This window comes from Balearica regulorum, chromosome Z (genome assembly GCF_011004875.1).
Source record: "Balearica regulorum gibbericeps isolate bBalReg1 chromosome Z, bBalReg1.pri, whole genome shotgun sequence".
Classification (NCBI taxonomy): Eukaryota; Metazoa; Chordata; class Aves; order Gruiformes; family Gruidae; genus Balearica; species Balearica regulorum.
Genome location: NC_046220.1, coordinates 50939016 through 50954015, shown reverse-complemented (window position 1 = coordinate 50954015; position 15000 = coordinate 50939016). Strand labels below are relative to the sequence as shown.

General features: G+C 35.3%; 1 protein-coding gene across 13 annotated transcripts in view; it reads right to left on the bottom strand.

Annotated features, from left to right (window-relative positions):
* The window catches only part of BNC2 (basonuclin zinc finger protein 2), a 341926-nt gene that overhangs the window by 221911 nt on the left and 105015 nt on the right, over nt 1-15000 (bottom strand). The window contains exon 1 of one of the 13 annotated variants that reach the window (XM_075741089.1): nt 7967-8042. The exons of 11 other annotated variants lie outside the window; for them this stretch is intronic. Coding sequence is in view for 1 of the 2 variants with exons in the window: in XM_075741080.1 (XP_075597195.1) it covers nt 7203-7235 (33 nt within the window). In the remaining variant the exon portion in view is untranslated. Of the gene's footprint in view, nt 1-7202; nt 7356-7966; nt 8043-15000 lie in introns of those variants that run through there. One more of the 13 variants, XM_075741080.1, reaches the window with a different exon arrangement.

The window sequence follows — 15000 nt, the reverse complement described above, 5'->3', positions numbered from 1 at the left end:
GAGAAGGAGATGCAGCAGTATAAAGATATAAGAAATTAGCTGAGTTTGGCTGGATACAAATTAACTTCTAGCATCTTTCCCATCCCTCTATTAACCTGTAGCAATCTAATTAAAATGGAAATTTCCTACACTGGAAAAGTAGTTTAAAAATGTTTAGAGAGTTGCTAGCTAGATAAATTAGCAATTTTTTTAATTTTTATTTTATATTTCATGTGAATAAAAAAAGCACTTCTATGGCATGCTTCCCTGTGTGACAAAGATCATGTACTACAAAAGAACGTGGGTGTCCTGTTTGGAAATGACAACAATTGCATTCAGTTTATTTTCAGTACATGGGAAATTTCTTTCATCCAGAATGGTACTGCTCACTTTAGAATATAATGTTAAATTTTAATAATTGTTTAACTATTTGAACACCAATGGAAATCCCATAAGGAGTTCAAGTCTTTCCTGAGTGTTTGCCGACTGATGAGAGAATGAAATTTGTATCACTAACGTAAAAATAAAACAAATGAAAGCGATGTAAATAACTGGAGTTTCAGCTGATATCAAAGATAATAAATCAGGAAGAACAGAGACTAAAGAAGCACGCTATTCAAAATAGTTAAACTAAATTGCCCACAAAAAAAGAATGAAGTATATACATATCTGAACATTTATTATTGAAAATGCACAAATTACTATGAAATAATTTCCAGTAGACAGCTTGATGTGATCATATGGTTTCACTTGACTGATACGTAACAGAAGAAGCAACATGTATGTCATGTATTGTGAATGAACTTAAAAAAACTGGCATTGCACAATCAATTTAAGCAAAAAATTGTAAGAGCTATATTAACAGTATAGCTGAACTTGCCTCAGGAAGAGTCCTTGTCTCAGATAAAATACAAGTAGCTTTGCAATTTGCAAGTTATGTCTCCAAATCTGAGACTGGCCTTGTAAAGTTACATTACTTCAGTAATATAGCAAGCAAGTGCAGACTGTTAGTTACAAGGCAAAAGAATGACAACATTTTTGTTGTAAAACACATTGATAAACATGCATTACTGCAACAGAAAGGAGATTTTTCACTGTATGTTTCTGCAACTATGACAAAGGTGTGCAGCTTTTTGTGGCTATGATTTTAAATATTTCAACAAATCAACAACAACAGAGTTTAAAGACTTGCTTTTTCCTATTTGCTTTTAAAACATCCTTTAGTTATTCCAGTGTTTTCAAGTTAGACAGAAGGAACACGTATGGCTTTCGCCGCAAGAATTTCTAGAAGACTTTAAATGTTCCTGTTTCTCAGGTACTGAAATAAGCCCTCAAAACATAATAAAAGCTCCAAAAGGCAACTATGATAAACAATTAAAATATCAGTCATCGTCCCTGTTACATCTTCACACAAAAACCCCACCAAACTGAATAAGACTACCAGTCATACCTGTATCAGCAGAATGCTAAACTCCAGAGCACGTCACTGACAAGAAACAACTCCACATGTGATGCACTTGTTGGTGAGGAGATAAGTGGTTAAGGTTTTCTTTTAAACAAAACCGAAACTTTACTCCTATAATTTTTTTTCAAGTAACAAGTACCATAGCAGAAGCATCCTCAAGAAACAAAGGGCATAGTGAATCTAGCTAACAGTGTTGTGGTGACCTTTGAGACAGTGACTAGTCCGTCAAGCACCATCTGCGATATGTACAGCATAGTTAAGAGGAGGATTATTAACTGGCCCAGAAACCAAAGAGCCATTTCAATCTTAAAAAGAGTATGAACTGAATTCACTGATCTTGTACAGCTTGAGCTTCTGAGCGCCTCCAGTTAAGAAAGCCTTCTACTTCACAGGATACAATCCAAAGATTATGTTGAATACATGCATGGCACCTCTCATCTTAAATTTATCCTCAGTTTTGGAAAACTAAAATCAGAGAAGCCCTGTACCGCAAATCACCTTTACTTTCAGCAAGATCACCTCTGCTGCTGACAGAGATCATGGACACAGTAAAGTTCCTAGGAAATACAGGACTACTGCATTAAAAAAGGCTTAGCTTTGCCTAAAAACATTAACTCCAGTTGGTGTAGGATATGCAGCACCAGCATTCTGATTCAGCATCCTCAGATTTTAATCATGCAACCCTTTTCACATTGCTGGATGAGAAGTAGAAATGACAGCAAATAATGGGTCAGAAGAACCACTTGCTGCTAAACTGGAAAGCTCCTTTTCTTACTGCCTACAGTAAAACAGCCCATTAAGAGCTGCTTTTTGATTAAAAACAAGTAGGTAATTTCAACTATGGCAAAGTGACATGTTTTAACTTGACATTTTGTTAAGGATGAGTACCCTGCGAAGCTCATAAAAGACTGAAGAGATTCAGTGGAACATTAAGATTTACTATATATACTCAATGCCACTGTCACTCCTGTGCAAAACACGTCAACCCGGAAATATCTGACTCAACAGCCCTAAGGTTATTTAGAATAGAAAGTGAGATTTTTACATGTTTCACTTTGATGCCATGAGAGCAGCTGCATTAAGTTCTCTCAGTGGTTTTCAAAACCCAAATAAAATGCTTGCTCTGTGTTTTAAAAGTTACTGTGCAAATGCGTGCCACCCACCCAGTCTGTAATAGCTTACATTCACCATTTTCAGAAAAGATAAACACAGTAGAGAAGGAAATGATAATATAAAAACAGCCTGGCACGTGAAATGAGGAAAAGCATTCTAGACTATCTGGCAAGACAAAGCACACAAATGTTATTTTGTGAAAATTAATAGCATCTGAAATTATACTCCCGTCCCAGTACTCTCCCCCAACCTCAGGCCCAAATTCAAGGTATTTTATCTAATTCCCAGTTGCTAGAAGTGGTAAGTCACAGCTGTGTTGATATTGAACTTCTTGGACACAGAATACCAACGTCACACTGACACACTTTGCAGATGCTTCGTTACAAGCAGCACCAGTCACTTGATTTGAAATACCTAACCTAGCTGTAAAACAAACTGTTAATCTCCAGCCTCTTCTCCAGTTAAAGTCATCTTTACAGTTCTGGAAACACACCAACACCTTATTATGTTTATGCTAAACTTATCTGCATTTTGATTGGAATTTGACAGTGACCAGTGGTTCAACTCAATGGTTCCTCAGACACTGTTGAGAACAGGCCCCACTTACTCATAGCTTTAACTAGATGCTCTCTCTTTTTGTTCTCACAGAAATCTATAAATGCAGTGACCTTCAATTTAAAATACAAACTAATTAACTATCCATTCTGTTGAAAAATGTTGGTAAATGTTGATATCTGACTTGCCTGGAGAATGTCAGTTATGGACAGAATTATATTTCCTTACAACACAACAGAAAAAAAAACCAGGAACGTCAAATTCTGCACACAGCTAGACAATGCTTCTTTATAGCAGATATCAGTATTTGCTTTCATACACCTTGTTTCAGAAAACTGTATTCTCATAGCACTTTTCTTTAGTCAACAAAATTACAACTACCTATGTAGGTGCATATACTCTAATTGACTAGTATGGAAATGACAGCACTGCTGCAATGTCTGCCCAGTATCTTCACTTCTGAAGACTGCAAGCATTTCATCTAGTTCCTGGTATGCCGTTTAAAATTTGTGCTGGAGCTAGAAGCATTGGCTTCAAGAACTTGCAAAAGCCCATGACCAAGTTCAGTACTTTGACCATGACTTTAACAATTACAGCAACCTCTGTGGTTTTACCTTCATGAAGACAGACACTTTCTTAGACTACGGCTGTCTGACATGACAATGCTGACTTCTGCCTCATGTTCTGAGTAGTTTTATGATAGTCAATGACTATCATATGTAAAACTTACTGCAAAGCTCTAGCAACACTATGTTTCCTACAGAGCCAACCAGCAGCCATATTTCACCCCAATTAGGAGGCAGGGACCATGTTTCTCCTACCTGTACTACAACAAGCCTACACTGCAATTCAGCTAGCATTTTTTAAATCCTCACTTTTTTTTATATTTTAAACTATGGGGTTTTGTATGCTCTTGGGACCATGGATGCCTACATTTCTAGATGCCAGTTTCCATATCTACATTATGGTAGCTGAAGAAAAAATATCCTGAATTCCAATCTAGACAATATAATGGATAAGAGCAATATAAAAAAAAAAAAAAAATTCATGAACATATTTTATTTGCTACCATGGAACCAGTGACAGTTTCACAGTTCTTTTCAGTGAGTCTCAGAGACCATAAATGGTTTAACAAAGGATATTAGTCATAATTCAAAATGGGGTCTTTATCAATCAGTTACATACTTAAAAATATAAAGAGAAGCTATGTACACTAGATACCTGAAATAATTACAGATAATATCACAAAAATCCATTTAGACTAGGTAAAGTAAGATATGAGCATTTTTAAAGATAATATTATTTAGAACTCTGATAATTTTAAAGACTGCAGAGTTAGCTTCAAGAGAAGTACTTTTCAAATGGACTACTATGATTTTCTATAGATATGTCCAGACTCTGTGTTATGGTGGTTACGCAGATACATTATTCATGTACTTGATTCATTAAAAAATTATTTACAAGGATGCTGTATTATCGTAATGTGGATTTTTTGCATGGAGGCTGGGCTGCATTATGACTCTAATTCAAAGGAGAAAAAGAGAAAGGGTTACAGGATTCATAAAAAGCATGTAGACGAGATTCAGACTGGCACACAGTGTGTGATAAAAATCAAATATGGAACATAATGGGACATATGGAAACATATCTTTTGTGCAGGGAAGGATGAATCACAAGTTCACAGCTGGAATTTATGTGGATCCTTATTTAGTGGAGCATCTGTAGCTACTGTTTAGCTACATTCCCACATCAACAACAAAATGGTGCCACAGAAGAGAGCACATGCATCAAGCTCCAGCTGGTATCTGCGCCCACCACTACTTTCTTTTCCCTGAAGCCACATTTAGTCAGTTTTCTTTTTACAGTTTGTGGGTGTATAAACATGCATATGCAAGTCAGTGGATAGAATCAAAATGCCACACCTGACCACAGCTGAATTTTGGAAGGGATGGGGATCTGGTGTAGAAAGGATAGGTTCAGAAAAAAACCCAGTCATTTAAAATCAGTCTCATGTCTACAGCTTTACATAATGCATTTTATGTACTTCATGTACTTTACATGTTAGAAAAGTTTTATTTCAGTTTGGTATCACTAAAAAATGTAAATTGAGAAATCATAGAAACCATGATTTATATAGATCCATTTGGTGAAAACCAAATTTCAACTTTGTAACTGTAAAATTGCATGTAAATTGAATAGCTTTAACATTTTCACACCCGACTTGTAGCTTCTCAACATTAGCAAAAAGCAAAATAAGAATGTGGAGAAAGACATCATTTCATGTCTGAGCAACTTTCATGCAAAAGATACATAAATATCAAGTAAAGATGTTTAAAGTGGGGTTAATTTTATTTAGGGGATTTGTGATGTTGTTTTACTTTTTAAGATCATTGCTGCCTCTGCTATGAGTTAGATAATTTCCTTTCACTGCCTTCTGAAAGATTTTATTAATGAAGATATAGATTAATGAAACATACATTTTTATGCAAGAATAAAATTGCATTTTAAAGTAAAAAAATGCCCAGCACTGAGTATCAGAGGATTTGTTTTTGAACAGCCAGCGTATACCACAGTTTCTCTTAAATGTGCAGTCAAAATTTTGTAGAACCTAGATTTTAAAGGTCATGCTTCTACAAATATTGCATTATTTGAAACTAGAGTACAATGCTCTAATGCTCTAATCCCTTCCCCAAATTTTACTTCTAGTATTATTTCTTCACTTAATATATATTTTAGATGTGTTCCATCATGGAGGAAGCAAAACATAAATTATGTCTTCCTGCAGAAATACTGTAGGAAAATCCCTCAGACCAGTTCTGTGGTTATAGACTATACCTTTACTGATGTCAGTGAGAACAGGGCTAGGTACTTAAAATAAAATTTTCTAGTGTTGTATTGTTCTTCCACAGAAACCTTCTGTATCCGCAGAAGAGTTTGAGATATTTGGGTTTTCACCTGTAATAGTGTACTGACAGGCTGGCTACCTCAAACAAGCTTTCACAATGGAGAAAATAGACAGAAATTCTTTCAAGGAATTTGTCAGGTAAATTTGATGATGTAGGAAATTCACTAATCATTTTTGCTGTTGTCTGAATGTTTTCCATGTTCTTAATTGTGTTCTAAAACCCAGTTTTTACTTCTCTCCTTAGACAATCGGACTGAGAAGCCACCAATGAAACAACCCTAATTAACAAGATACACCAGTATGTATCTATTTTATTTTTTCCTCAATTTTTAAGGAAAAGAAAATAAAAAATGCCACTTTTCAATTAATGACTGCTATGCCAAAGCTGGAGAAGTAGCATTTTCCTTGGAATGAAAATTCATTTATCATGAGAGAGATTCTATATTTGTCAAGTTCTTGTAAATAACTTATCTTTGATTTCCTAAATACTAATTTAATATTACAGCTCGTGTAGCCAATATTATTTTTTAAATATTTGAGGGAAGACAATGTCTTCAGAATGCTACATCAAAAGGTAAAAAAATTACTCATTTCCAAGTGAATTAAAATGTTTCAGTTGTCTTTCTTATTTATCCCTGCAGAGAAAAATCAACATCTCAGTTAATTCCAGAGCAATATTTCAGGAGGTCTTGCAAAATAATGTAATAATATTCTGTTTAGATTACTTTGCCTTTTGTGTTGAAAATTATTTTGCATTCTAGGAAAGAGGGAAGTGGGAAGAAACTGGAAATTATATATGGCACAAGACACACACAGTCAGCCATATCATTATTCAGATCATTATTCTAGTAGAAATTCAACATTATTTTAAAAGTAGAACAATTATAAGGAAATGTAATAAGTAAAATCCATGATGACGAGACCCCATGTCAGACAGATAAATGTCATATCTTATTTCTACAGGTGAACAAAAATATATATGGTGAGCTGAGGGTTTTTTCCCTAGCAGAAATTAAGTGACTGATAGCCTCCAAGTTAAAATTTATTTTCCTTAAAAAACTATTTGATCATTCTTTCTCATTCCCCCTCTTCCCCCCGACCCTCCCGCCAGCCCTGAACTGAACTTTAGCATTGCATTAACAATGGACTGGTGGACAGGAGGATCTATTAAAATAAGTAACTCACTGCGTAAGGTACTTTTCTTGCAGTATGCTCCATCTGGATGAAGCCAATGTTTTGGTGTGCTGTCTGCTGCTGTAACCAGTTCTCTCCCAGATATCAATGAAGCTGTGCATACATTTTATTTTTTTATGCAAATTATGGCTTTGGAGAGGTCATGCCTCAACACCATTGAATTAATAAGCAGCCAATCTGTGATATAAAGAACATATTTATAATCATCAATCACCTCTCAGATTATTACATTGTTTGCAGAACATTATAAAAACCGCTAAGTATCAGGCATTTCTTTATGGCATTCTGCATAAAGATGCAGCAAAGCACATCAATAAATCTCTTTTTGGGGAAGCCTGTATAGAGAGCGCTTTTCCTGCTATCTTTAAGGACACCAGCAGTTAAAGAGTGAGCTGTTTCATAAAACTGTTTGTACACCAATGTTCGAGTTACACTTGAGGGATATGGTAATTTAGAAAACGGATTTTTGTTTAAGGCTTTGAATGCTAAAAAACCCCCACCCTACCCCATACCCTGAAAAAACTCTATAAATTAATCACATTATTTAATCTTGAACAAAAAAATAGAACCCTTACAATTTGTAGCACAAATGATAAAGTTCTTACACAGTTCTTTTGTTTTTCCTGGTTTAGAAACAGCAAGACAGAAGCTGGTTTTGCTTTTCATACCTGCTTTCCACAACCCCTTCTTCCGTGCATTCTAATTTAAAAGAAAAACTAATATTAGATAAAGCAACACATAATTTGACAGCCTACCAGTTAAATTCTGACAGGGTCAATAAAATGAGAGCTTGCAGGAGTCCCAGATGAGGAACACTTTCATGAATGCCTCCATTGTGTAAACTCTCCGTATATCCTGCCTCCAAATGACAGTCATATGCCACCAGCTGCAGGAGGCATTCCAGCAATGTCAACTGCTGTGGGGCATTAAAGCAGGGTAGATGAGTTGGTACTTCTTTATATTTTTCCCTCGCCAGAGTGAGGGCTGTCACGCTTAACTCATTTAAGTGTTATTTTTCTAAAGACTATGGTGTTTATTTAGGAATGTAAGAAAATATATAATTAAAGCCTTGCTAATAGAGCTCCTCATTTTAATAGTAGTTTTATTATATAAAGCCAGCTGGAAGTAATTATTTTTTTCCTTGCATGCTCTTCATTAGTTTGTACCTCCCTCCTCCCCAAGACATCTATTTGTGATGTTCTTATCAAATTTATGTATTTTAAAAAGTAAACTGTCCAGGGAACAAACAGCCACTAAAAGTTAAGATAGGAAGTGTGAAAACCCCAATGTCCACTACTCAGAAATAGAGTCGCTACCACTTCTGAGGAGATTGTTTTCCTATGAACTCCATTTTACAGATTGACATAAAATTTAAGTTTTAGAGAATTCCTGCAAGAAAAAAAAAATACTTGGCACATTTTTAATTAAGAACTAAGTCTGAACACAGTGATACAAGTTTGTGGTTTAAAATATTTTTAAGTAACTGATGTCCAAGCTGATTATTTTTTGTCTACTAACTCTGTGTAGAAAAAAAAAAAAAAGTATTCAAGCATTCTGTGAGTTTAATTTTCCCATTTTTCTGACATTTATTTTGTCAAATAAACACAAAGCTCATGTTTGAGATATAGGAATACAAATATACTGAGGGTTTCATTTTAAATATTAGCAATGTCTTAGTTAAAAAATTGTGTAAAGGAGAGATCAAACTGGGATGGTTTTCAGCACCTTCCCTGTGATAAGCCAGGTCATCACACATTTTTATCATGCTCTTGCATACAGGCACACTGAAAACAAAACACTGAACTCCTTGCATTTCAGCACCTCCGTTCAGCCATCCTTGGAAGGGATGCTTCTCCTTTCTGCCCCTCATCTCTTCCTATATAGTCCTTTATAATCAAGATTGGTTTATTTATTCAATTATTACCAAGAAGAGTTTTTCTTTTAATACATGTTCAGATATATATACAGAGCAAGAAAAAACTGTAGGGAAAGAAAAATGAGAAAAGGCATAAATAAATAAAGGATATCAATAATGATCTATCATAAAATGACATTTTGCCGTTGTACTTCCGCAGAAGCCGTAACATCTCACAAGACATCCCTCTGAAAGCAGCAATAAAACTGCAGTACAGTACACAAGGTCTTGTATTCTGTGCAGGCAAAGGGCAATGAATATGCTAAAAGGAAATCAATCTGCATAAAAAGATCTGACAATAACATCTTCAGGTTTGTTTGGTTTGTTGGGGTTTTTTTTCCCCCTTAATGAGAAAACAAAGAAGGTAGAACACTTTGGGAAGGCAAATTTTTATGTAAATGAGAAGAATTCATTTCAAAATGCTACTTTATTGATTAAATTACCTTTTATCCCACTGTATTGCTACTTTTCCTATGGAAAAGTTGGCAATTCCAGTTAGCAAGGAGTCTTGTAAACATTAATTTCATGTTGAATCACACTGCCCAAACTTCATTTTGAGATTTTTGCTTCAAAAAATTCAAAACTTCAGAGGCAAACTGGAAGCACACATAATTTTTGCACTGGCGTGCACGGTAACCCACGAAAAAGTAAGCTTTCAGTAACTTACATACATATAAAATCAAACACAGGCCCATAATGTCAAAAAGCTCAGACCTGAGCAGAGACTGTAACAGAGAACCTGGTTTAATTTCTGGATTGCGATAGAACAGGAAGTCAGGTTTAGATTTCTTTAAGAAAGTGCAATGCCTAACTTTTTCTTTTTTAAAATTATGTTCATCTCCTTAGTGTCTAAATAATAGAAAAGATTAAAATACACAGGAGCAACTTCCTTTATTACTGTAGAATCTTGTCTTGCAAAATACCTGTACATTTAGCTTCGTAAAAGTTAGATGCGTACAGAAGGCTTACGGAATTGAGCTCACTCTGAAGGCTAATACGCTGCTATCTGTAATTCTGTACCTAAACTATATGCTGTCCTTGATGCATGACAGGGCCTCCAATGACATGAATGGAAAACACATGCTTGGATCACAGTGAGGATATGATCCTTTATATTCTATTTTCCTGTCACTGGTACACACCAAATGTTGAATTGTTCATCTGAAAAGAACTACATTGTATGGCATTTTCATTCAAATTGTTCAAAGCCAGAAGTATTGCATTTTAAAGTTATCGATCTTTAAGAAATACAGTGCAGAACGCATGGAGAAAATACGTACGCAGAGAATCAGGTAACCTATCTCCTTCCCTGGAATTCTGGTTAAAGTTTGAAAGAACCATCACAAATAAACAAATTGTGTTCCTCAAGTGTGTGTCACTGTTCCCCAAGATGTTAAAAATCACTGAGAAAAAAGAAGAGCAATTAAAGCTCTTTTCAACTTTAATTGCAGTAGGTATCACAACAAACCAGAGAGATTTTCCATGCCACTCAAATTTGTCTATAAAGGGCATATTCCAAAATGCGCAGGTAGGCAGACTGCAGCACTGATCTCTACTGACATATTTGTGTTGTGGTCTATTTCCAAATAAACATCATCTCAAATATTGCAGTAAGTTTACCTGCCAGTGACAGTACATTTCAGCTTTAAAGACAATCCCAGTATAAATTTTCTCACTTTCCATAAAGCTTCTTAAAGTATCACTTATTATTCACTTTATAAGAAAAGCTTGCTGACTTCTGTGTTGCGCACGGGAAGGAATGGCAGGATCGTAATCGTGTCATTTTCTCTTCTGAACTCCCGTGCTCTGTTAGTGGCAGATGACACTCTCTCCTTTCCTTTGCACAAGTGCACAGACACGCATCATCGGTAGAGGATGGGGATGCAATGGCTTCCCGAGAGAGTCAGAATAGCATCAATGGTACATTGTTGGCAAGTTTGCACTGATCAAAGCAATTCTGAAATACTCACCCCCCACCCCCCGAAAGAGATGGCTTCTCTACGACAAAATGTTCTGTGACGCACCTGTACAAATGGCACTGTTCTCATTGTCAGCGAAGGAAAATAATTTAGAAAGCAGTTGTCAGGTATTTCAGTAAGGTAAAGGAGGCATTAGGGCATTACTGTAATGAGTGGGGTGAGCAGTAACAAAGCAACAGATGCCTGTCCATAGGCTGATATACAGTATCTTATTTTGGACAGACAAAATTAGACAGACTGATGTTAAGCTAAAGAATGCATTTTACTTCATTGAAAAACTGTATATAAACACATAGACTTTCATTTAATAAAACTGTGGTTTGAGTTTACCCCTTTCTACAGGCAAGCTGGGCAAAAAATAAATCCCTTAATTACAGTTTATCTAGATGTTGAATTTTTCTCATTACACTCTCCGAATTATACTAAAAAGCTGCATTAGTGATTCTCTTTCTGAACTAAAAGATTAAGAGACAGCAACAATGGAATTCTCCCTTTCTCCCTCTTCCCTGTTACAGCCTTCTCTTTCTTGAGCCAGTATGATTCATCACCTCCTGGGTATACTAGGAGCCCCAAGTTTGGAAATTCTTCTAAACTGCGAAGAGCCATTAGTCTACAAGGCAAATCCTTTTACAAAAGCACAAGCACTATTATTTCAGAAAAATAACTGAGCAAAGAAAGCTATACGCAGCATATGTTTTAGGCATTTCTAGTAAAAAGTAAAAGCTCTTTAAAGCTTTTGTTTCTGATTGTACTTTATGACGGTAGTTCTGTATCAGTGAACAGAGTGTTCCTTTGCAATCGGCACAGTGTCACAATGACCTGGCAAATGCAAATGCTTTCACTATCACCACAGTCCTTGCAATCTTGCCTCAGCTGTGACCCATTCACTTTTGCCCCAACTTCACTAAGATGCCTTACTCAGCATCTAATTAGTTAGGGTAGGTTTGCCTTGGCTCTTAACCCTGACATAAGAGCAGGAGACTCTGCTGCTGTTATATACCAAATCTGTTCCGTCACTACATTAATCAAATCCCCATAAAACTATACATGAATAAGTAGCTACTGAAATACAATGTAGAAAAATAGAAAATAGAAAAGCTATACATTTTAAAATGTTGAACTTATTGTGCTTATTGCACAATATATTTGAGCATGTGCTTTAATATATGCTGCAATGCTTCATGAAGATTTTACAGTTTTGTGCATACATATCTCAAAGTTAAGCAAAGATCTGACAGTGTTCTTAGCACATCATAAACTAAAATATACAAAGGCACAAATATGTTCAAACACTGTATGTGTATATGTGCAAGATTAATACATATAGAGAGGAACGGGAAACATTGTGCTGTTTTAGTTCTCCTGCAAATACTGAACAGTGAAGACAATCTATTGAGAGGGTTTTTTATTTTTAATCATGCATAACGGACGTAGACCTGTATTTATCACTACATGTACTTGTATGTCTAGTGCTACATGCCATACAAAACATCCTGCGCTTTTGTCATGTACAATATTTTCTATTGCTTCCCTTCTGAAGCACATCAGAAGCAGCTCAAAATTCTTAAAGCAACTATTTTTAATTTGCTAAAAGCACATGAACCATTGCAGGTCTAATCCATGCTTTACCAAAATACCCAACAAAATTAAAGCAAGTGTCTGAAATGACACAATGTAACCTGATATAGCTTCTGAATTCATACTAGCACATGAACTTATTCATGAACAACCACAAAAAAACCCCCATCTGGGGTCAGCTAATCTTTAAAATGGTGTGATAAAAATATATATATTAGTTAAAATCATTATGTTTGCTGACGCTTACTGACAAAGGTGATTGGTAAAATGCATTTTGTAGTTTATGGTAGTTAACAATGTTAATCTTCCTCCCAAAATGTTCCTAATAAATCAATGTAAGGAATTATAGCCTGTTGTCAAATTAAGTTTGAACTCTTTTTGCATGTACACCTATATTAAAAGAATAGTTATATGCTACAGTAAAAGAGTTAATTACTTAATAAATGTTAAAATTGTATGCAACTCTATGACCAGCAACCCAGGAACATTTAAAAAGCTTTCACCTTCAATCCATTAGACATTACACTACGCTCCTATTTTTTAAATACTGGTTCAATAAACAGTTTATGTGCCTATGTCTACATCAATGTTAGGAACTATCAGATTGAAGAATACAAGTACAGCTTAAAACAGGCAGTGCACGTTGTATACAGTTTAATATTTCTAGCAATATTAATGCATACTTCACGTATTGTAAGTATTATTTAGTTTTCCTTGGAATAAGCATGCATTTATGCAAGGAAAAAAGTTGAATTTACTGTACCATATCTCTCGTGAACAGACGCGTCTATATTAATATACATCATTGATTTAATTTTTAGTTTTCTTGGCTTCCCGCTCACCTATCCTGAAGTGATTTCTCTGGTGATAACTAACACATCATGCTAATGAGAGAATCTAATGTACAATAGAGAAATGTCACTACTAATAATATTTGCATGAAGTTAAATAAAGCAACTGTAAGAGAATGTCAGACAGTTGTTCTTTAATAAGATACAGTTACACAATGAAATTATGTTGTTAATTTTGTTACATCATTGAGTGAATCCTAAATTACTATATAATGACGCACAGATCCATTTATAATTCTGATATACTGCTTTTTCACTCTCACATTGAAAAAAGCTTCTGGAAAGGCTATTACCTTTTTATCTGAAACGGATTAAACATACTTCTTTCTTTAACAAAAAGGTACAGGGCTCTGGCATTTTGTGTCACTGTGGGTTACAGCCATTTCTCTTACGATCTCATTTCTGAAATGACTTAAAAGTATTTTTGAACATTACAGCCCTTAAGGTAAATGGATGAAGAAAAATGACATTTCTTATTCTGACAAATGCACAAAACATTTATGAAAGCAGACAATCACAAAAGCCTGCTTTTTTAAATCAATCAAATCCAGACCTTCTTCTCTGTTGTTAACAACTCCTTGCCAGAACTAGAATGGACAGTGGGTGCCCTGGACTTAACCAGACGAGCATGGAAGAGAAGCCAAGGGTTTCTGCTCATTCTCGACCTGTCACTGATCAAAGTGACCCAAAGAAACACTCCTTTTTAAAAGTTAAGATTTATGCCCTTTGAGGTTATCAGACATTCTTCTGTATACAGAATGGGATGACCCCTTTCAAGAGAATCACACACTTTTAAATGGACAAAAGGTGCATAGGCAAAACAATGCAGTCAAGTGGCCACGTCATAAACTTCTCACAGGTAATTTAGGAGACTACTCCTCTTCTCCTCTCACCCCACCAAAATATAAATTTGGTCTGGAATGTGGAGATGCCATTTTCTTGCGCTCCCATTCTCTAAGAAAATTATCAAAAAATAAATACCAATACTTGCTGTTAATAGTCCAAGCCTGTACAATCAGTCCTAATTTTTCTAAGACGGATACTGTTCCTTGTCATAATGAAGTAGGTTTTCTTTTTATTCTGAGAAAAATTATTAATTCCTATAGTATGCAAATAGCAGTGCAGTGTGAGTTGAGAGGTAAGAGGAGGGAGGGATGGCAAGGTTTTGTTTTGTTCTAAATCATTCTTCTTGCCATGCTCCAATCCTTGTACTAAAAACCTGCTTGAGATTAAGTTACAACTCCAAGGAAAAGTGATGGGGCTCGGGGTTTGTTTGCTTCTAAAACACATGTGGAAAGACGGCATTATACTTAGAAATTTAAAAAAGAAATGTCTCTAGTATCACTATGTATAGCTGGAAAAGTTTCATTAAATAGTTCTTTCAAACCATGCCAAACTTTGCTTGCAAGTTATGTACATTTCATAACTTCATGTTATTTGTACTTATGAAAACAGTTTTTCTTAAA